At 33.7% G+C, this 25,262-nt stretch overlaps 1 protein-coding gene across 1 annotated transcript in view; it reads right to left on the reverse strand.

The window, feature by feature from the left end:
• Src42A (Tyrosine-protein kinase Src42A) overlaps window positions 1-23,882 on the reverse strand; it is a 56,002-nt gene extending 32,120 nt beyond the window's left edge. Inside the window, exon 1 of the mRNA XM_013307417.1 lies at window positions 23,322-23,882. Coding sequence (XP_013162871.1) covers window positions 23,322-23,686 — 365 coding nt within the window. The 5' untranslated portion in view covers window positions 23,687-23,882. The remainder of the gene's footprint in view (window positions 1-23,321) is intronic.
• Window positions 23,883-25,262: the final 1,380 nt, after the last annotated feature.

Consider the following 25,262-nt stretch of genomic DNA (forward strand, 5'->3'; position numbering starts at 1 on the left):
TAACTCTATGTCTTCTTTGAGCATAAACATGTGTTTTAATACTCTTATAAGGTAACGGAACTGCACTTCAGCAAATTTGAAATAAGCAGTATTAGGTCGTTGGTATTATACTTGTTGAGAATAGGCACTATTCATAAGTATGGTTATAAAAAATTACAAACATTATACATCATATTTCCATTTGTACACTCCTTTCGGGCACAATCATAATTTCCGAAAAAGAGAACGTAAACATAAAGGTTTAAACGAACATTGTTTATTAAAAATAGGTTGCATTCATTGAGTGGGACCAGCATAACGTGTTTTTGTGTCTTGAAACCCAAAACCAGATTTATAAATTACTAGTTGTACCAATAAATAATAAAATTCATATCAAGTCTAATCAGATGAAAACAATGTATTAAAACAGGGTCTTAATTTACTTTCAATTGAAGGTGAAAATATTGCTAAATCAAACTGGTCTGATAAAGACCGGAAGATGTCGCCGCAGTCGAAATTGGTTACGAGGACAACTTGAGGTTGATACACGATTATTGCCTGTCGATTGCATGCAATTGAGGATTCAAAAAATTTCAGAAATTTATGTCAGATGAAAAAAATTAGTCCAGATGTCGTAGTGATTCTAGATGTGATTAAGTTTTAAAGTTAATATCTGAAAGAGCGCGAATTCAAATGCACCATAGTACTAAGCTCAAAGTTATGCACAAATGCCAATCAACAGTTAGAGACGGCGCCTGCGCAGCTTGTGATGCGCCACCCGTAACTGGGACGAACAAATCGGGTATTAATTATCCGTACGAAGTTAATCAAACTTACTGTATTGATCAAGTTGAAGAAATTGCCATTGTAGGTATGATGTGGTAGACTACACTTGTTGTCTTGTTTCTTGTGCATTTGTTGATGTACAATTAAAATTATATTTTTGTCAGAATTTATTTCAATCATAATGTTGAGGTGTATGCAAAAAGTTGTTTCTTACGCTGTGAAACTCACATATTAATATTCTATCCTACACAACATTTCATATAACTATTACTTACATGCACTTCGTTAAAATTCAAGTTCTGTTCTTTATTTTTCTGCACTTCTGTAAAATAAAGTGAAAGTTATTTAAAAACTTTTACCTAAAAATGTACGATTGTATTAAGCCGCCTTTGGTTACTATTATGAAGTCAAATTTGTAAACATAAGCAATTTGAAAAGATTAGGTTAGGTAACAGAAAACGTAGGTGGCTGACAGACTTGGAGATTTTATTAGCATCGATGACGCGAGGCATCGACCTCCAGTATGATAATGTTCTCTCAATACAGATTCGAAGAATAACTTTCTGTTTAGCGGAATTACGGACAAGCCCGTAAGCAGGAAAAATTATTTTAAGAGGTTCGGTTAATGACGACATATTGATTGATTTAAGATAATGGAAATCTATTGACATGCTTTGATAAGTTTGACAGAGTTTGTTATGGTCTTAGAACTTTCCATTCCATATTTCATCTCCAATAAAATTAGCCAAAATTAAGAATTTTGTTAATTAAAGTGCAATTTGGTAAAGGTTAAGGTTGGAGAGTATCAAAATTAGTAGTGAAAGAACACAGATATCTTAATAAAACATATTTAAAAAATTCTTAACATTGTTTTATCCAATGTCGGTCAATGACATTGTTTTACCTAATTTCCTTCATAAGTAAATATTCAGGATAATCGTACACACAATATTAAGTGTAACCGGAAGTATCATAAATAAATTAATATGCGACACACAAAGGACGAATTCGACAAAATCCGGGCGGATGGATGAACTGCCGTGTAAAGTTACAATCACGCCAATACCCACATTTGAATATGCCGAATCAAACATGATACGGACGAGGTTTTATTTACCCCGAGCAAGGTCTCGTGCGAGTGATTAATTGTTCATGTATTATTTTAAACAATAAATAATGATACAAGGAAAATTTTCACACATTTGGGTATTTCTTTATTTTTTTTCAGTCAGAAAATCTCATGATTTGAATTAAAGAAGAGAACGATAAATAAATACGTAAGGTAATAACCAAGTAGGTGACGACATCACTTTATTCTAACGACATATTTTTCTCGTACATTTTACATCAGAATTTATCGATCAGAATTGAAATTCAGAATTCAATCTTGATATTCTGTCGAATACATTATCTGTACAATGATATGTACTAAAACCGTTTTTCAATTAACTTTTAAGGACGGTCAGTCGGTTAAAAAATTTCCAAGAATGAATGCGCCAATCTCTAAATAAGCAGGTCAAAATTAGCTTCATTTTTTTACGGGTATAAAAAGTATTTTTTGATATCGATTGAAAAAACCCTAAGATAATGTTGACCTCCATAAATTCTTACTTTGCTTTATTTGAATCACTTTATCACTACGGCATTTCTATACGAGGTTAGTTTTTCGAACACGGAGATTTCTGTTCACTATGTCGTCCCAATATATTTAATTATTAATAGTAGTAAAAAATAAATACTGCAATATCAAAATTTAGACAACAAAAATATAGGTTAGGTTATTGCTTTTACAGCTTGGAAATAATGGTACATATTCAAATACTTTTTGACCTAAATACAATCAAGTATCAAATGATTTTTTCAAGTAGTTTTGCAATTTCAAAGAAAGCCATCGAGAATCGAAACTACTCACACAGAAGCTACTGTAGTTGAATAGGAAATTCAAAGGGCACTTTTTAATAGCCTACCCCTTCATACCTTGTAAGCACTTACATGCAGGGCTTTGAGCATGTGGTGCTTGAATTGTAGTCAATGACTTTCCGCCTTATTTTTCCGGTTTTTAAGGAAATTCATTTCCTTTTAAAGATTGTTTTAATATATTTTTTTGATGCAACAAAAATATTTATTTGATTACTTGTAATTGATCGTGGATAACTTTGGGTTGGGTAAAAATACCAGACTTTATTACTATAAAATTTACTTTTAGCTATCGCAAAAATTTAAATCCTGGAACGTTTAGTGTCCTAGTTCTGATTAAAATAAATCTTTGGATTATATTCATCAGGTATGTTTTAAAAATGGACCTATTTTTTAATTACAGCAACGTAAATTCAATAGGCACGTGGCACTGGTTACTTAGTCTTTGTTAGTTAAAGGAAAAATCCTGATCACACAGTTAATTTCTAGCTATATGTGGCGACACATCACGTTGCACGCCATGGTCTTCTTTTGCTTCATCTACATTATAAATATTAATTAGGGCACATATTAATTAATAACTCCATGTAATAAAATTGTTAAAATCGTTCACATCGCTGCATTACAATGCTGCATACCTTGATATAATTTACTAGCACATGCCCGCGACTTCGTTCGCGCAGAATTAAAGAAGTCTAGTATCTAATATAGCCTATGACTAGTGTAGCTTCCCAACGGTAAAAGAATTTTCAAATCAGTTTAATAGTTTCCAAGCCTGTTCAATGCAAACAATCAAATCTTTCCTGTTTTTGGTATAGATAACATAAAAAGTATGCATGGAACTTAGTTAAAAAACAATTGAAAAATGTGCTGTTCATTAAAACTAAGCTAATGAGTATTCAAATCTAACTAAATAATACTGGCATTAATTTGTTTAAAATACGCTAGTACTTTAAAAACTACACCATAACGAATATTATAAAAATATTTTCTTACATATTTACAGTCACGAATACTCCAAACGGGGCCAAGAGGAAAAGAGCGTGCTATTTTTAAGCTCAACTTAACTTTGAGCACCGTTGAAAAACTTTGTGCAGGCAACGAAGCGAAAACTGTAGAGAAAATTTTTGCGTTTTTAATTTTTTTGCATGTTTGAGACCGGGTACAGCTTTTTTCGTATTTGTTTCAAAACTTTTGCTTGATTTAATGGATTGAATAAATGCTTATTAACTACTCATTTTGAAAAGCTAATATACATAGTGTTTCTTATTTTGTTAAAATTATTTTTATAATTTACGGTAAAAAAACAAAGACCTAGTTATTCGACTTATAGTTTAATAGTACAGTATGTTCTCTAAAACCTTTTAAGTTATACTTCATCATATTGAATGTCAACAAAGTTGGTTAATGAGGGATTGTCGCATACTCGGGCAGCGGTCAGCAATAGCGACGAGCACAGTAAGTTCGTGGAAGCGGGCGACGGTTGGCGACGGCGAGGCTCGGCGCCAACGCTTGGCGCCTCCCAGTCGATTTTTTACATATCCGACATACAACATGCAATGAACGATACACCGCAACATACTTTCAGTCACCCAGATATTCAATTATTTATGTTTACGAGACCGATATTCCTAATCTTATAACCTCTTAGCAAAGATACCAATTATGATTTTCATGATACTGTCAATATGGGTAAATAAATTTCCAGTTTAATATCAACTGCAAAAAGAAGTATGCTCTTTTTTGGCTCTATTCTGATATTCCTTTTATTTTAAAATTTGGTTGGTAACCTTAAGAATTACAGTAAGTTTTGCTATTTTTTGATTGAAGGATCATAATCCTTTGATAATATTATGTGTTGGTTGTTTAAACTCAGGAATTTTGTATCATTTCGTGATTAGAAAGTCATAGTTATATCTGCATTAAATGCTATTCGCCATATTTCAATAGCGTCGCTGCTAAATGTCAGTATGACATGGCAATATGTTAGCAAAATAATTACACATAGTCCTAAACTAATTTACACATATTCATTACATTAAAAAGTTTTGGTCATTTACGTATATAGGAGATTATACAAGTTATTATATTTCTATAATGATGTTATATAATTTGTTTGTAAAACAGTTGTTTTTGTGAAATACGTTTATTATTACACAACTAATTTTGTTTTTATCACACCATGAAAGAGAGCGGTCATTTAAATTGCAAATAAGTATAGGAGCTTAGTAAATAGATCCGTAGCACGGAGACCTAAAATAGTGTAGTTGTGTAGTGTAAATAGTAGTGTGTTGTCATTGAAGAAAAAAAATGTATATTTGTTTTAATCATTTAATAATTAGCGAAAGCCATGTCTGTAAATACTAAATATGATAATTATAATAAAATGTTCGTTCCTTTTTATATATTTCAACAGTAAGAAGCTACGAATTTTTGGAAAGAAAGTAAGTCAGCGAAATCTATAAAATAAATAATTACTAATATCATCTACGCTTAGCGCTTGCATTAGGTCACTACGAATTAGTATATCACAGGTTCTTGGTTCTCAGTTATCTGTGAAACAATTTTATTTGCAACTGTCTCATTAGTCTAATAGTGAGAGCTAAAGACAATGTCGTGACGTTATTAGGCAAATGTTAAACAAAGAAACGCATTGGTCGTAATGAAATTCTCTAGGTGGCAATTTCAGTATAATATATAAATAGAACAATGTTGCGAACGGCAAATAAATTCAACGCGGGCCATCTGAACTGTTTATGTGATTAGACTGTATAGTTAATTCCTTTGCACAACTGAGTAAGGACAATGAAAGGCTTCCACGTAATTGGATTTAAAGCTGAAGAAAGTACAACAGCTTCCCAAATCGAAGTTTTTTTGCTATAATGCTTTTAGCGTAAATTTTGTTGTGTTAGATGAGAAATGAACCGTATTGTTTTAAATTAATTTCAAAACTCATCTACTTTTTCCTTATCCCAATCTTAGAGCTTTCTAAGACAACAAACGTCAGTAATTTATTCATTACAGTACAGTAAAGTATTCGATACCTATAATTTCACTTAAAAAATATGTAATTTCGATTAAAGAAAATACGTAGCATAAGTCTACATCGTAATAAAATTTCCAAGCAGCCCTGCCGCTGCGTCGCCATTACAATGTGCGTTTAATGTAACGTGTAAATGAAGTTTTTATGCATAATGTGAGCCTTGTGTTACATTTACATGAAAACTAGCACATGCTGTTTAATAATTATATTTTATAAGGATTAATTATTATAAATATTGTCCATTGATAGCGTTAAAATATTAACAATACACTTTTATTTTATAATGGCAATAAATTGGAATATATTTTTTTTTATTTTTCTTTACCTAGAAATACAAAAAAATTATAGTTTATCCGTAGTGGACATTGTGGAGAATGGTATAGAAGTCCTTCTATAGAATTTAAGACCACGTTTTGAAAAGGAACATACTACCAACCAGCAGGACAACAAAGCATGTTTGCTGGTTGTCCATTCGCCTCGTACAAGTATTGGAGATCGGTGAAATCTTCCATTATTTCAGAACATAATGAAAATTGAAAATGATTATATGCGCGTAATGTTCAATTTAATTTGCTCGCGGTAACATTCTCGCGTACGTCAATCTTGCGATTACGGTTTAAGAGCGTTCTAGACGCGTAGAAAGTTGCGGCGCGACTCCACGGCGCCCGTGTCCTGCGATCCGCATTCTCCGGAGAGCTTTTAAAATGAAACTAAAAAGCGCAAAATGTCTCTCTCTTTAAACTAAACAAAGTGTATTTCGCAGTAAGGCAAGCGCCCCTTGCACGTTGAAAATAGACAATTATCGCACACTATGAAATATCCGATCTATAAATAAAATGCTAATGAATCGGTTTTGCAAAACGGCTGCGGAATTCTCGAGATAGCAATGAGTCTAGTCAATAAAATTGTCTGACTTTCAGCGTCTGCTTCTAAAGCGCTCATCTTGCGCAATAAAGCATCCTAATTTATCAATCGTTTGAGCAATTTTACTATTGGGTAAACATTGGTTAGATTTGTTTGTCAGGGAGAACTTTACATATTACAATAATTATATCAGATTCGGATTCGGGGTTTTGTTTAGGTTTGCGTATTCCAACAAAATAAACAAAATCCTTATATAATCCTTTTATTGCATAACTATGAAATGAGTATTTACATTGAATGCCGTTAAGCGTTGAAAACAGCATTCTTGGAAATCGGTGTTGGGGTTTAACCACAGATAGTTTGAATCCCAGACGACTTATGAGTGCCAATGACTGTTCTATGTACTAATTGATATAAATTTATAAAAGAGATTGATTTATTTATCCGACTTCAAAAAGAAGGAGGTTATCAATTCGTCTGTATGTCTAATTGGGGTCTAAAAACATTTCAATAATTAAAAACAAATCAGATATTTGTCACTCAATATTGCCACGACTTTATTAAAAGCTGTTAATGTACTCTATTATCAATGAATAAAATTATCTCTACCTATGCTTTATATGATTTGTTTTTTAACTTGCATAACGAACTGCGGAAACCGCTATATTTGTAACTTTGATAAGATACCTACGCGATTACAAATTAAGTAACTATTTAACATAATATTTGACATTATTATTGCAAATTTAAAACCACTTAACATACCTGTATGAATTTCACGCGAAATTAATTTTTTAAACGTATGTAAATATGACCAAGTTGATGTATTTTAAATGTGCTTGTAATTTGCCAAACGTCTCAACAAAAAAATAATTTAATATGAAAATAAATATGCATCCAATCTTATCAGGTACGACCATAAAAAGATAAGGACGTTTTAACATTTTTGACAAAACTCCTGAATACAATGAAGGCAAACGCTGCACCCATTTAAGTAATGAATAAAAGCAGACGAGAGGAGACAATGAGAAGACAAGACTTGTCTATAGCCAAAGAAATATTAAACAAGCCATTTTTTCCTAATGAGTATTACTTTCTTATTAAAAAAAATATTTTTGTACATTACAAAAATATGACACGAGCATGTCTATATTAAGATAACGTTTTTAACAAGCGTTTAATTCTGTAGCTATTTTAGCTGAACATGGACTTGCAACAACTCTTTAATCAGAAAGATATTGTTAGTTTTAGTATAGGCAGTAGTAATTCTAAGTAAAATTATATTTAAATATTCCACCGGGCGTAATTTTTCCGACTAGCCATCAATATAAAACATGGGCTGATCCCGTTCATCGCATGTCAAGCGGAAAGTAGGTCAATGAGATAACAGATCCCGTACAAGACGAGCGACGGTTGCTGCACTCGCACACAAAAAACATGCGTCGAGATTAATTTAAACTTGTTCGTGGGACTGACCGCGGAGGATATATGTAAAGATAGATTGAAATCACGTCGGGATTTCCGCCCGAAGCTCGTGAGATTACGAAAATGTATAAAGTATACTTTCAAGTACTACGTAATTTATATGAAATTATATTCATAAAAAAATATCAACAACCCATACACGTAAATAAATTTAATTAGTTGAACTGCGCATACTAAGAACAAGATTTTATTTAATTATATTTATTTTATTTCTTGAATAGTCGCAGTGTTTGATTAAAGTTAAAAGTAATTCGTTTTAGTTTAGTTAGTAGTGGTTAGTAAATTAAAAAAAAATACGAAGGCTGTACTGTCAAGACGAGTTACCTTGGTTTGCAATGCAAATAGAATAAAAAAGTTGAAGTTCAATCAGGCGTCCATCGGGAGTCGCCGTCGATCTCATTTAAATTGCACCACAGGTTGCTTAGATATCCTAATAAGTAATAGTATAGGATGTTTTTTGGTTTTTTACATGCATGCACCATTAAGGGATACTAAGTGCTTCGTGCTTCAATAGGGCTCTCGTAATTAGCTGTTTGAATGTGTAATTCGCCAACGCGAATGACTCACGCGCTTTATTTACACAACTCGTAATCGGCACCAGTTCTATTTCTGACTACGACGACGGCTATTTTTTTATTCTTAAATACAATGTTACACTCGACTAAGTCGTGCTAGAGACAAAGAAATCGTAAAGAGAGGGAAAACAATACGTAGTAATACCTCCGTCCATAGGTTTCGAGCGAAAGAGGAGCCTTAACCTAGATTTGGGAATGATTACAAAGGTATGTCGCGGAGTAACAAAACATTGTATGGATAATGGTAGTGTGTATAAACAATAGTTTGTAAGTGCGGTTGCGGAGCGCGGGGTCGATGAACGACCTAGCCGGGCGCGGCGGCGCAGCCATGCCCCGCCCGACACCGTTCCCCCCTCGCCCTTGCAACATTGCGAATTAACAAAGAAAACAAGAAAATCATATTGCAAACAGTCGCAAGTTAACAATTAGATGAAATTTAATTTTAATTTAGCATCAACAGTCATTGCTACCTTATATAGATTGAGGAAAAAATTTGATTACAACCTTTGTATGGTTAAATAGTTACTCTTTTAATAATTTCAGACTTGTAGTTTTTTTTACTGAAGGATTTGCTTATAGGTGATAGGCACTTGACTTTTGTCATTTTCTCCAATGACACACTAACACATTAACACTTTTAGGCTAAAAAAGGTTAATGATAAGGCGTTAAAATAATAAAAAAAAGCTTTGTAATATTTAATAGAAATGGAACCTGAGAACATAAGTTTGGTTGTGACTAATGAGAAACACGATACACGTATACATGATTAGAAACCTTTGAACTCCGCAAAAAGCACAGGACGATAAGTCTTTTGTGTTTTTTAATAGCTGATAAAATGAATCGAATGAGGTCTGTAATCAACTCGCACAAGAAATACATGACAATTTGTGCGTAAAGTGGAATAATGGAATCAAGCGCATTTGTAATATATTAGCTGCTACAAAAACATTAACATTTTTGCGATATTTCAGGTTAATAGGTCGATATTAAATACAAATAAATATTGACATAAATATTTCACGTGCAGAGTTATTAAATTTAAAACCTGCATAGCTTCCGATGCGTCATCAATTTTTTTAACAAATAGCGATTACTTGGATACTTATTGAGAAAAATCTAAGATTATCTTTAATTATGTTATACTACTACGGTGACAATTTTACGTTATCTTGAAATTAAATAACTTATAAAGTTGTTGTCATTAAAACTATATTTCTATTAAGAGAAAAATTTAGAACTTCAAATAAAATCTAACAACTATACAGCCAACAAAATAAAATAAAAGTATTATTTATTTTAATTTGCACAGATAATGTATTCGAGGAAGCGTTTTTATTGGTTGGATTTTGTTTACCAATTCCGATACGAAACGGCACATGGCTGTTTATGGTGCGGGGTTTAACGAACGACCTCACTTGCACTTTTTTTCCTTGGGCCGGCCACCGGACGTATCAATGTCTAAGAAATCATTACGCCGATCACTGGTACACATACCAGTTTCGGTGTTGCAAAACTCTCACTTGCGGATGTCGCATCTCGCGCGTACTGCGATCTTTCGCCGATAATTTTAGGCGGCCGACAAAAAATATATAATATACACTATACGTCGACGTTTCTAATGATCATATCTCGGTCAACGGAAACTTACGGCGCGAGCGCGGCGCTGAAAGGCTTTTACATCACCAGTGCAGCTCAAAGCTGGCCGTACCAGGATCCGAGCGACGCGGCTCCGACACTAATTGGCGGGATTTTTTTATCGGCTGCCAGTCACAATCGCATTTACTTAGCGATCGTTTCTTGTTTAAATCGCAAAACGACGTGTCACATTCGATGCGATTCTTGTCTGTAATTGCGATTAGCGGAATGACACATAAGAAGACAGCGAAAATACGTTGAATGACAGGCGCATTGGAGATTGTTTGACATGTACAAAACAAAAACCACACCGAGGAGGAGAGAAAGTGTAGACAAAACATAGCAGCGGATGTGTTGCAGTTAAAAATGCTGAATAGTTGGCGCGTGGGAGTTCGGTGCGGTGCAGTGATAATTGAAAGTGCCATCAGTTGCAGGCCGCTGCGACGTCCGTACCAGATGCGATGTGTGTCAAGACGTTTTCACGGTCTCGGCGGCCGCTGTGTACAATAGCGGCCATGACATGGGCGTGTGCCGCCGGCGCGTGGGCGGCTACCACCACATCTGCCAGTCCATCTGTATCACAGCCGTCACCGCACTGAATACTTAAGTGGCGTTCAATGTTTTTGCGCGCAATTCAGTATTACATGTACAAACAAAGCAAGGATGGCTGGTAGAAAGTTATATCGGCCGCAAACAGCGGTTGACCAAATATGTACATACTATTATAAGGTGAAACAAAGATAATTATTGATGGCGTTCGATAAAAGCTTTCTACTATATATTTTGAATATTTTATCATTGGGTTGGACTAATAAGATTTCGATTATTGTGTACTACCTACTTATACTATTTTGTCCAGTAAAAAATAAAATTTTGTGAATCTGTGTGTCACATGGTTGTTAAGCCTTGGCAATCCTCATTTTATGCAGTCTGTAATCTGTGTAATGATAATTAAATAAAAAAAAAATCGCGATGCAACGATCTGTGAAGAATTCCACAAAGATGTGTATGAAGTCAACCAATCTACATTTGGTCAACGTGGTTGACTAAGGCCTAGTCATCCCTCGTTAAGGACGTATATATAAGTTGACGAAGGACGATAATAGTGTTAGGTGTACATCTTTGGGATTTAAGATACAAAATCAACCTAAATTAATTATAGACTCTGTGTTCGTTTATTTGAATATCGTAGACTCAGTGAGTGGACTGAATGAATAAGGTAAATTGTACTCAGTTGTGCCCTAATTCGCAACAACAACAGCAGCGGCGGCAACGTGCCCGGCCGTATCGCTATCGCATGGTGTTCGGAGCACGCGCCTTACATTAAGCTAGGCCATTGAGAGCAAGGAAAACTGTTTACGGCTCATTCGGCGAACGGTAGCGCGCGATTCAATTTCGTCACATCTCGATACTTTCTAAAGAAACTGCCACACGACTAATAGCCTAGGCTGGAGAGCCGCTGCCAACCTTCCCGAGGAAATATGCGATAATAAGGTATAATTGCCTACCAACCCGGCGACTATATTTAGAAGCAAATACTCTGGAACTCGGTGCGCTCGCGACGACCAGTTCAATTACGTAAAGCGGTTGTGCCATTTCTAATCTAAAAATAATCGCAGGCTGCGCAGACAGCGGCGCCACTGGGATCGTGTGTGAAAGTAAACAATTAATTATAGCTAATTACTCCAACTAATTACTAAGTAAACTGATAGTATGCAAAAATTATTAGATCTGCTGCCCCCACGGTAATTAAATAAGAATAGAGGGTGGATGCTTGCGATATATAAAGAACTCAGAAATGTTGAATTTTGCGACAATCGGTCTTACCGGTTGAGTGGTCAACCTTCAAATCGTATGACCTATTGAATGAATTGAATGTTCTTTATTGGAAAACTTCATTAGTTCGACCTCTAAATCAGCGATGTATCACAAATCACTTGGTCACGGCGATGGTCATCTCGCATTATTTACCTGCGAAGGACTTTTATATTTACAAAACTTTTATTATTAAACTTTAAAATATTACACGTAACAAAGAAATAATTATGGATCTTTTGGATTTAATAACAAACTTCAAGTTCATAATTAAATAAAATAAATATGTTTTAATAGTACAGAACCGCCGCAGATATAAAGTAAAGGAATTGCCACACGGTGTGATGAGGCGTAACAGAATTGCGATAGCTCGCGAATGCTACCTCTGATATTAATACTCCACCACAAGACATCCGCGACGCGAACTGGGTAATACGTCGCTGGCGCCGGCGCCTTTAATCGTTCGTCTGAGTCTTCGATGCGAATTTTCTCCAACACTTACGGCGCCAGGGCTTCTCAAACTTCAACAAAAGTTTAAAATCGAAAATTTTATATCACAAAACAATACTTTAAAATGTGAAAGCTATAGTTTCCATTGTTATGTCAGTTACTACAGCATCGACTGTCACAAGTTAAAATAATGTATAAAGCATACTCAATATGTACGTATTGTTAACCGCAAATACTATGCAATATATTAAATAATAAAGGTATTTAAAATTCATCATCAATATAATTAAAAGTGTTCGTGATCAGTTTTCTAGAAAAACTGGCATTTAATAGGTGCAAAAATGTTATAATAATGATTAATACTTATTTAATAAGAAACACTGTTTGTACCATTAAGCAAGGGAAGCTATCATTTACATGGCGACAGGGCGGACACCAGCCGAAACCTGATTCCTACTCGCTAATCTCATACATCAAATATAAATAAACTTATCATGTAAGTCTTGAGCAAATGGAATCCGGAAAACTATTAACTTCGCGATCAATATCTACTTAGACTCTATTAGCCGAGAAAGATCTAGAATTTTCTACTACAGTCCGATAAGGTAAAATGTGGAAAACAGAAATGAAATAAGGAAAAAGAATTTTTACATAACAATTTATTCAGTTGAGAAACACTTCATCGTTACCTAGAAGTAGTAAGGGCTATCCCTGATTAATTAGGACCAAACATCGTGTATATTTTTCTGTTAGTTTAGTTTTTTGTGACTAATTGCTAAAATAACCTCTACTGAACTTTCACACAATTGATTCTGGATACCATATCTGTGAACCTTGTTAACCGGTATATGTGAACAAGGGCCTATAGTCTAATAGTGACCTTAATTAAGTACCGAGAAACTATGCCACTGCTCTCTCTTAAATCAAACTCGAGGGCCCTACATAGGTGAGTCGGCAGCGCGCGCGCCCGCCCTAGTGCTTTTTTCACACGAGGACGACGCAAAATAATAACGCTGTCGTCCGTACTATCAAATCCGTAATGTTCTGTCTCGGCTGCCATGTGCAGTACTGTTCTGTCCTATTGTTTTGCCTCACCGTGCTACCCTCGTGTGAAAGTCGCATAACGCGAGCTTTGCAGTAACACGTGCCTTATGCAATCGATGCCAATGACCGCCGCGATGTTTGTTGTGGCCATTGGATGAGATCGATTGAAGAGTTCAACCTTGTTTGGCCTTCCCAACGGCTCGTGAAAGGCTTACGGAAAAATATGATTTATTATACTGTCCCGATTATCTAATGTATGTACATTGATACGACAGTAGCACGTAACGATTTGACATCGCTGACCTATGGATTGTTGCTTTTATTTTTCATCCATCACGAAAGAAAAATATAATTTTTACAAAGTCCGACGATAAAATATTATCATTTTTAAATCTATACCAACATTATACAGAGAAAAGATTTGATTGTTTGCATTGAATAGGCTCCGAAAGTACTAAATCGATCTAAAAAATTCTTTAATTGTTAGGAAGCTACACATGTGCTAGGCTTTATAAATTTTAAAGTAACATCGTTAGCCACGGTAACCTAATTCTATCTATGTATGCCAATAATCTTAATTTAGGTAATGTTGGATACAAAATTTAGTTTTAAAGAATAGTTGCTATAAAGTGTGTCATAGAACAAACGTCAATAAGTCAAAGTTCTGCCGGTATGTAGGGTGTTATGGAGTAAAGCAAACAAATTTGTGACCACGGTTTATGGCGCATTAAATGTAAGGTTAAGTCAGCTACAGACATTCAATTTTAACTAGCCAGACATACTGTTCAGTTAAAATTGTGCCGTTAAACCTGAACGTGAGTGGCTGGCATTAGTGCTCGAGCAGGGGACCGGGCCGCTGCCCTCGTGCGCATCCTGTATCCCAAGTGGGAGATGTGTGCCGGCCATACGCACCAGGAAATGCAAGTTTTTAGCTGTCACTAGGGCGTAGCTTCACCAAGGTTCTGCGGTTTATCTATCGCTTTACATCCGTTTGTCTGTTTTTCTTCAAACACTTTATTTTTTTCACACTTGATTATTATAGTAAATGATAATAAACATGAAATGTTAAAGTTGTTATTGATGTCATCGATCCTTATTCAAAAATGGAACTGGTTATAATTGTTATGTCATAACGTGCTTTTCTTTATTGCCTTTTACGGAAAATTTTGACAAATAACAAAAAGTTTACAACTGTTATCGGTTTGCATTCATTGTATTTATGGGAAGTTGAAGTATTTTGTAAATTACCATAAACTGCGGGTGATATCGTAATTCTAAATACAATTTGAATGACGCTGAATCAAATAAAATATCTAGAACATTCTCTAATAACAATTTTAATTACTTAATTTTCCATCATTACGAATTACAAATCATCAAAATTTGCTTTTATATCATTATTTTTTGCAACTTATCTATTATTTTATCCTTTGTAGTGAAGCTATAATTAACGGTATTTTACGAGGCATCCGACTTTAGCAAATTCGGTCACCCACTATTTTACATTACATACTAATTTATAAAACAAATTCTCCAACAATCTGACACAGTAATTATCCTTAATGATCCTTATTTATTTTAGGTTTCTGTGTAAAATCAATGAGAAAGGTTTTGATCTAGCCGCTAACGAGAATCTGTAATTAATATATGAATATGGATGTATGTTAATTTAATATGTTATTGCATTTACTAATTCCTTTTTGCCCGATTAACAACGGAATGTGTTAATATGTCCATATCATTGTGACCTCCTAGACGATTGACCGGTTTTCAAAACGTTGGTAATATTCTGATAAGCTGTATGGACCCCTTAGCATAGTCAATTTTTAAACATTGTATATAAGTGAATAATAGTTAAAATATAATAACAAATTACATAAATCTTATACATAAAACAGATCTAAATCAAAAACACTTTCTATTTAAATGTTAGTTTCATAATTGCTAATCATCGTAATATGCACTTCACATTACGATAATTAGCAGTTATAAAATAAACATACATAAAGTAAACAGTTATTTGTCCATAATTACAGTTCGAATGATGCTGGCATTCAATAATAGTATGTGAGAGGCAGTAGATAGGCCTACTGTGTGTAATGAGAAGTAATTACACGTGTTACAAGTAATAAGTAGTCGTTATACTAACAGGTTTGTAGCACGATAGGAACTGGAGATTGGTCCCGAGCATCGCGTTGCTGCCAGAAACATTTTATATGCAAAGGTTTAATCAACATTATTGAAAATCTTCTTAGGTGCTTAAGCCAAGCTTTATGATTGAAATACAACAATTTCGGCTCAGTTTGACCCTTTTGTGGCAAGATTTCTTTTTTAAAGAAAAGCAAAAAATAAGCAAAAGCAAAACTAAGTTTAATAAAACTAAGTTTTAAATTATTTTATAGTGATCGTATATTTTTACTATACAAAATGAACATAAGGGTTAATATAATAAAACTAGATATTAGATTGACAAAATTAACATATGAGAGCTCGTGAATCGTATCTTTGAAATTAAAACAAAGCCTCACAACGATGTTGATAAGGACATTGGAACATACAGTACGTATTTACGTGTGTAGCTGAGTATCTCACGCTAATTCGGCATATTAAGGTGACAGGCGTATGTCGAGGTGTTTATTCATGAGGCATGCGCGGAGTGACAGGAAGTGTGGCGGTGGGTTCGGTGAATCGCGCGACGCTGCGCCGACGCATTCTGATCGACTGTCATCAATAAACAATTTACATTTAATACCAACTAACATTCGGTTGTTCTGTTACTTTCGATTTGGTATGGGAAGACCACTATTAAGATGTTGCGCTTTATATTTCTGATTTATTAAACAATGTTTTACAATAAAAATGATAACTTATTATAACTTGGTGCAAAATACAATACAAAAGACATGACCATCTGACCGTGGATTGTATAAGAAGGCTTTTTGTAAACAAAGTTTACCTATACATCTATATGCATACGTATTTCAATCCATGAATAACTTAAGTACCGTTATTTTTTAACATGGGCCAACTAAATCGTCTCCAATGGTAAAGTAATTGCATGTTAAAATATGAGTTGGCCACGAGGTTTCTAGTTAGCGGCGGGGTTGCCGCGTCAGAGATGTTTTCTAATACTTAGGACGCATAAAATGTTTGTTCTGCGGGCCCCGGTGGTTTTATTCAAGTCATCAAACACACCGTTAAGCAAGCTCCGGCCGGGGAATAGCTATTAGTGTACACACAAACGCACACAGACACCGCGGGGTAGGGGGAAGCCTTGCAATTCTAATGTTTGACTTACAATCTGCTTATTTGACTAGGTACAGATTTCCTGTAAGCCCAACGTTGCTAACGCAGATGTTTATTTTTTAAACTAGCGTCACCTTAAATCATAAATAAGTAGTATTACACGATGTATGCGGACGTCTAAACATATCGTTTAAGGTCTTCTTTTGTCAGTTAAATTGGCGAGACAGCAAATCGGCAACAAGACTAACTGATTATTAAGAATCTATTTTTTTATAGTAAAAAAAAACAATATTGTAAAGTTAACTTCTTGTTTAGTTGTAACAGCAATTTTACTGTCCTAAGAATTTCTTGGCTGTCTTTTTAGCTGCCAAAACGTGTTATTTAGTGACCGTTCAAGTTAACGTATAATAGTTTACTATGTGCTCTGAAAGAAGTTGTCCGTCAAATATAAAAACTTAAGGCTGTCAAATGTTTTTGAATAAAAAAAGATTTTCATTGTGAAATTGCTTAACCTTGTAGTACGTATAATTGACTGAAATATTCAATTTTTATGCCTATAAGCAAAGATATTGGCATGACCAGTTTATGTTGTGAGAAGACATGCATCTCTTTGTGTATGAAACTCAAATGCAAATGAAATGCAATCAAAGTTCTAGTTCGGCATCGAAAATACTATATATACACTGTTTATTTAGTATTTGCCTGTACGAATGGTCTAATCTAAATATAAGTGGGTTTTTTCTATCGATTAATCGAAGGTTAGAGGAAATCACATGATGCAATTTAACAATCAACCTTCCATCGGCACAGAACGTAAATTTATCTTCGACAGCCATTGAACAAAGAACCTTTCTTCATTAACACTTTCGTCGTTGAAGTATCGGCTTCATTTAAATTCAGCGGTGATTAACACTTGTGTTTACTGACCTCGTTTGTGGTCGGAGCCATGCGAAACGCGATGCAATTTCTTTCATGTTGAATAAACTCGATAGATTATTGTAAGATATTAATAGTGAAATAAAAAATTTAAAATCTTACTTCTTATTGATCTTACTATCTTATTTCTTACTAATTTTATAAATGCAAATGTTTGAATGGATCGATGGATATTTGTTTAAAGATATCTTCGGATCGGCTCAACAGGTCTTGCTAAAATTTTGCTTAGATGTAGAACATAGTCTGAAAGAACACATAGGCTACTTATTAAGTTTTATTTTAATTCCACGCGGACGGAGTCGCGGCCGTTACCTAGTAATTTATATAAAGTACAACGAATTTGTCATTGTATCTTAGCTGTCACCTTACACACTGTTTCTTTTTGTTTTTACAAAAAACAAGTTACATGATGTTTAATTTTCTTCTAGAACATCGTAGAAAATTATTTCATTACCTTGTAAGGTTAAGCATATTGATTACAAACTTACTAATTACGTTTTTTTACGCACGTAATCTTACAAGACTTGTAAACTGATGTTTTACAATTTTATGTGACAATCATGTAATTAGGATCCTTACGAATAAATACGATTTTTTTTATTTATTCGAGAAATAGTATTTATTTTTTTAATTGATATTAATCGAGAAGGCGTAATCGCATTTGAAATTCAAATAGACATCTAGAATGTCGACGGAGAAATTAATTTGCGACCGTTTGTGTCAGCCGAGTTGGATTCGGCGATCCGTTCCAACGACTAATTAAATGTAATTGAACACTCCTTACGTATGTAACACTTTTTAGGTCGTGCGAGAGAAACTTAGATTTGTCTCTAACATTTATTACACGGTCATTTTTTTACTTTGATACATAATACATTGCATGTAATTAATTTGAAATTTATACATATATAGTGTAGTAGGAAACTGAACACTTTACTCCACTATTGTATTAGTGAAAACTACACTTATAGATGCACGGTTTATCCAGACCGTATAACTACTATCCGGATTACACGGATTTATATCCCGTGACTGTTATATCTACAGATATTACTGTTAGGCCGCGATTTTATCAGACATATCATCTTTGTGTAAAAATTCGCTAAAATCCATTCAAATACAATTTAATTAAAAGAATATAAACATTCGTGTTTAACGGTATCCTATGTAATTTTATGTGACTTAATCTTATCTGTGTGCTAGATTCCTTTCGAATACATTTAGCCGTTTGCGCGCGATCGAATGATAAACACACAGACTTTCACATTTAAAACATTACTAATGGTTACCCTATGTCATTTTTCATGACTTAACTATCTCTACGCCAAATTTAAATACATTTAGCCGTTAATAATAGCGATGTAGATAATTAATAACAAACTTTCACTTAATATCATTACGATATAGGGACTATTTACCATGAGTTTAAGCTTTATTTATATTTAACCCCTTGGGTATGGATTTATTTGAGAAAATATTTGCATGTGGAACGGAAATAATTTCTAGCTGCTTGTAAAGTATGTAAAGTAAAAATATTAAAAGTTTAATTTTTGGTTTGACGTCTTAGACACGTCATCCGCTCTTAAGGGAAAAAAGTGAATAACGTGTCTCAGACGTTAAATGCACCCAAGGGATTAAATATTTATCTAGCAACGCCCGTAAACTTGCGATGAAGACAGATATTATAAATTCTAAGCGATAACAATTTTGTCTAGATATAAATGTATGTATGTATTCGACCCAAGTTTAAGAAATAAATGTTAAATCTTAGTAATATTATAAATGCGAATATTTGGATGTGTGGATGCAAGGATGTTTGATGGCATTGCCAGAACGGCTGCATGGTTCTCGCTGAAATTTGGCATAGATTTAGAACATAGTATGGAAGAACAAACAGGCTACTAATTTAGTTTTTATCCCGCGCGGACGGAGTCTCGGTCGACAGCTATTTTACAAATAAATAAATAAGAAATGTCTTCATACAATGTAGATGATTCTACACATCGGTTTCAAACTATCAATTCCATTGGTTACATTAGTTGTCCTTCACGAGTGGCTAGTTGTATCGGTAATGGATATCTCCTGCTATTTCCTGATGCGACGACACAGAGCCGGCTGCGGTCGTATCACGTTATCGACGCCTGGAGGAAGTTCGCTGAGGACGAACTCGTGAGCAATCGAAACGTACCACATCATATAATGTCTATGAAGGTTATGTTTTGTCATAGTCTTTATTTGGGATTGTGATCAAAATTTTAAGTAGCAATTAGACTTGCCGTTGTGTAAACAATGATAGGAATTTGTTTATGCTGAAATGTTTGCACTCTACCAAACTGTATTTTGGCTTTTATTACCCGACTAACTTAAGAAGATAATGTTTATTATGTGTGCGGATTTGGATGTCTGTATATTCTAATGTGACTCCGTGTAGACTAAACAACTGAGCTGATTTTGAAATGTGTCATTCGATTCGTATTTTTCCTCCGAGTGTCTCACTTATTAACTTTAGCAACCAATTATCTTTCAAAGCGTTAGATAAGATCGTACCTAACTGGATTATGTAAAAAATACTGTTATCGTAAAATGTCAAAATATAAACAAATATTTTCTAACAGATAATAACTTCTGATTCATTCATTAATTGAAATCAATCAGTAAAGTTAGTGATCCAAGTGAATTATTATTTTTCTAGTTACGTAAGGGTTTTTGTGTGCGCGTGGACAAGATATTATGTTAAGTTAAAAACATCGTGATGACTGTTTCAAATTCGAACGTTCATCAAATGATGAAGTAGGAAGAACATCGTTCATATAAAATTAATCAAAAAATGTAATAAATCGATGATTGGTTTATAAATATTAAATATCGAAATAGATATGATGCACTAGCTGCCGCTTGCGACTCCGTTCACACAGATTAAAAAAAATAATTAGTAGACTATGTGTTCTTCCAGACTAGGCTACATCTATGGCAAATTTCACAGAGATCACTTAAGCCATTCTGGAGATATCTTCTAACAAACATCCAGGATAGATGTCTAATCATACATCCAAACATTCGCATTTATAATATTAGTAAGAAGTAAGTTAAATGGGAGCGACGAACTTCAATGTATATTTTTTTCAAGTCCGTTCGAATCGATTGTCGTAGGTACACTTTCGCTCGCAAATTTTCTAATACAACACACAGCAATGGCAATGCGTATCCGATTCTTACGCAACGGATGCAAACGTGGTAAACTGTTTTGTAATTATTATTGTAATAGCGTTCTAATCTAAATGAGGTGTAAGTGGCCTGTAGTGTGAAAGCGCCACAGCGCCCACTCCGACATCTGGCGGCCGCCAAATGATATAACTCGTTTATTGAATTCATTCACCCATTTAACCTTATTCGTCAATAATAGGTTTTACAAAAATCAATTGGCTACTATTTATCAAGTGTTAGCTACCGTTTATTTTTATTTTTGCTGTTATTTACTTTACTAATAACCAAAGCCACTAGGGAGGGTTATGCTTTTTATGTTCAAAATTTAATTATAAATTTTAATATACTTATATACACACATTATGCTATAGTTCAATGCTATATATAAACCAGGTATATAAATACCTTATTTAGTAAATGAATAAAAGTACGTACATATATACACCTTCTGTTTCAAAAATAGGTATGAAAATAGCCATCATCACCATGTACGGAGTCAGCAAAGTTTTGATTTAATTGTGGTAGCTATGAAGACTTATCAAAAGTTATTGATATTCTTATCCTATCTGATATTCTATAAGCTATACTAGATTTTACTTAACAAAGTGTAAGAGGTAAAAATTAAGAGAAGCAAAAAATCTCTCTTCAATGACATCAACTGTCAACAAATATGACATGCCTCCTGTTTGATTGGATAATTGGTTACTTGATAGTTATATAAAATGTTTATTGAAAGTTGTAGATAACTATATTATGATTATTTCAAGTTATGTTAGACATTTTGACAAGTTAAAAGTTTATTTTGATGACTAGGTTTTTGGTGTTGCGTAACAAACAACATGATAGGCAAATCACATTGAAGATATATATAGTAGTTGATATAAAAGTAAACTAAATTAAGTTCCAGCAAATTTCATGAGAGTGAAAACAGGAATGAAGGGTCGGCATGGCAAAGTCTTGAGACTTGCTGAATCGGACATACATTGCAATGTGACATAATCAACCCAACTCTAGTCTAGAACAACCAAAATGCTAAAATCATCCTAATATTTAAATGCAAATGTTTGGATGGATATATGTTTGTTTGAACAGCTAAACAAATTTTAATGTAATTTGGCACACATATTGTCTGGAAGAATACATAGGCTACTTGTTATGTTTTTTTATATTGCAGGGACAGAGTCCTGGTTGACAGCTAGTACTTCATAATATTACTTTTCAAATAGAAATATAAATTGATTGATTAGCGAACAATCTAGGCTAGGGATGGAGAGTCAATTGCCATCGAAGATATGAAACACACAATTTGGATGCAACAGTAATCATAAAATTTATTCTGCAATGTGATCTGTAAAATGATCACTTTGAATTGGTGTCAATAATCAAGAATAAAATAATTTGATGACATGGCACATCTATGAGTTCAATAAACATTTCTTTAGAAAAAATGGCATGTTAATATGTTAAGGGTCCAAGCCTAAGCTTGACTAGGTTTTTTATTTCTTTCTCTATCCAACACAGCTTATGCTGTTTCCTGTGATAAATAAAAACTTTTTCATATGCAACCAGAGGCTTACAAGAGGCTACTTGTTTATAATTAGTTAATCATTATTAGTTCTTCATAGAAGTATAATTTAACAAATAAATGCTAACCAAGTAATAATGTTTCTCATTGCCAAGTTTTCATCTAATTTTCCCTTTAATAATATTGTTATTGTACTGTATGCATTATATATTATTTTTTGGCATACTTTATAATATAAACACAAAAACATTTGTATTTGAGATATAAACGAATTGAATATTTTAGGAACATGATTAATGCATTACCTACAATGTGTTATCTCTGTATATGTTATTAGGAAAATTTAATATAATTAGTTCTTAAATCATATTAATTAATGAAATCTTTTTTTTTTAACATAATATATAGCTATTGTAAATCTCAATTATTTATATTCTCACTATTTGATATACTCATGCTATATGCATTGTTAATTATGCTTTCACTATACAAATGGATGAATCATATTTCCTCTGACAATTTCTGTTATCTCACAGTTAAAAATCATATAGAATATATTTATTGGAAATCATATAATATGACATAGAAGCCCTACATAAATAATGGAAGAATTTTTATCTAAAACACATGCCAAACGTAATGTAAATATTTAATCAAATTCCTGCAAAGTACGATACCTCGAATCGTTTATCTAATCAAATATTTATTTGCAATTGAAACGCATGTGTAGTTAATAAGAACACGTAAAGGAAAAGAAATCGCACAGGAACCGCTCACTGTAGTAAAGATTGCATAAAAACAGATATGATTACTCACGGCTCGGCCTCTATTGACTGCAGGCGGGCGACATAGTTTGAAGGGATGTAGCCTTCTTGTTTAGTTTTCTTGCTTCTAGCCAACCACCAATCACCCTGAGTATCATTGAGTATTTCCAAGTGTTCGCCCTTTCTAAAGCTAAGATCTTCATCGGTTCTAGCGTCGTAATCATACAGGGCCACGAATATTCGAGTGGGAGGGATCTCACTCGTATCAGGCCCTTGATTTACAGTAGATCTTATTGGATCCGGAGGTGGAATGGGCACTGGAGTGTGGAGTGTTCTTGGATCTTCTTCATGTGGATTGGTTCTTTCATTTTTACTCTTAGAATCCTTTTCTCCTGTGCTACTAAAACAGTTCCCCATTTTCTCTTTACAAGGTGAAACAAGTACCACTTGTTTTGCGTCAAATCACACACTCATATGAATTTAAACAACCGTTTAGGATTGATATATCTATAAACATTTTATAATGTCACTAAAAAGTCAATAAAATCAAATGGAAAACATATTTTATGGTAAACAAAGAAAATAAAATCCCGATAGGACATTACTACCAGAAGCCATTTTGAAATATCATAGATATTATAATAGACAAGATTACTCTGCATCTGTTTCATGTCAGTTCTTTCACGGCATAAAATATTCTTTTAATTAAACTTTATAGAAAAACTGGTGTATCTATTTTTTATCTACACACTCATTTTAAAATTATTTAATATCAATAATCATAAAATGGAAATCAACATTAACATAAAGATATGTTCGTAAGGATGGCAACACAGCACACTCGGCTCGGCCATTTGTATCTTTTCTTTAGCAGTTACCTTTATTTAAGAGTAGCGATAAATTTATTAGCCAGTAGTGCCATCTATTTGCCAGTAGCAACATCCTTTTCACAATGGTGCCATCTATTGAACAGTACCGCCATCTATAGGCCTGTAGACGATTTTTTTGATTTTTCTGTTTATTGATAGATGGGACTTTTAAAAATACAACCTAATTGCACAATTTTTCATCCTACTGTTCTGCCTGAAAAAAATCTGACGAGTTTCCTTCTAAATTATGTCATTTAATAAGGTACAATAATAATTATTCAACAATGATAACAATTTGATACACAAATATTCATAAGCTAATGAAAAGTTTAACATTTGATACGCGATTTTTTATTCTTTACTTATCACTATTTAGTTTTTATATATTTTTTTCTATCACATGAAACAGCCGATCGTCCTTAAAGTTGTTAATCTACGTCGACTTAAATATTATTTACACGAGAGAATGTAAATATGAACTTCCATGCTAACGTAAGTGGCAATATAATATGACATTAGACTTGTTATCTGTTCGTACCAGGTAAGTGAGCATCCTTCGTTTCGAAACAAAGCCGAAATTAAATAAACAGAGAAACGTCAGAAATCCGTCTTTACGATAATAAAAATTGTTTTTATTATATAAAGTCGAGTAATAGTAAAATAAGGGTCGGTTAAGGTATAACGGTATGCGAGAATAAGTTTTATACCCGAAATGTTTTAGAACTTTCGACTTTTAGCATAAAATACAATTTTTCTGTGGTTTAAGTTTAAGAAACACCTTATTGTTCTAACACCCTGTTGTTTCAATAAATATATTTTAAGCTGCTTCGAGAATACTTTTAGACAATAATAATCGGTAATTAGTTATTAATTCCGTTTTTCTTCGGATATTTTGATTTAATATATTTTTTAATTTGTAAAGATAATTAGGAGCTCCAGGCCCAGGACTGGATCGGGGAAAGTGGACACCTGTTGATGGCTCCAAATACCCGTTCAGCCGCTTAATTATTTTATTTTAGACTCTTCGTTTCGAAAATATGCTTCAATACTAGTGTCATTCCCATAGTCATAGTAAGAATATAGGCTCCGTGGCCACTGCAGTCGAAAGCCACAGTTAGACTTTA

This window comes from Papilio xuthus, unplaced genomic scaffold, assembly GCF_000836235.2.
Source record: "Papilio xuthus unplaced genomic scaffold, Pxut_1.1 DF828142.1, whole genome shotgun sequence".
Taxonomy (NCBI): Eukaryota; Metazoa; Arthropoda; class Insecta; order Lepidoptera; family Papilionidae; genus Papilio; species Papilio xuthus.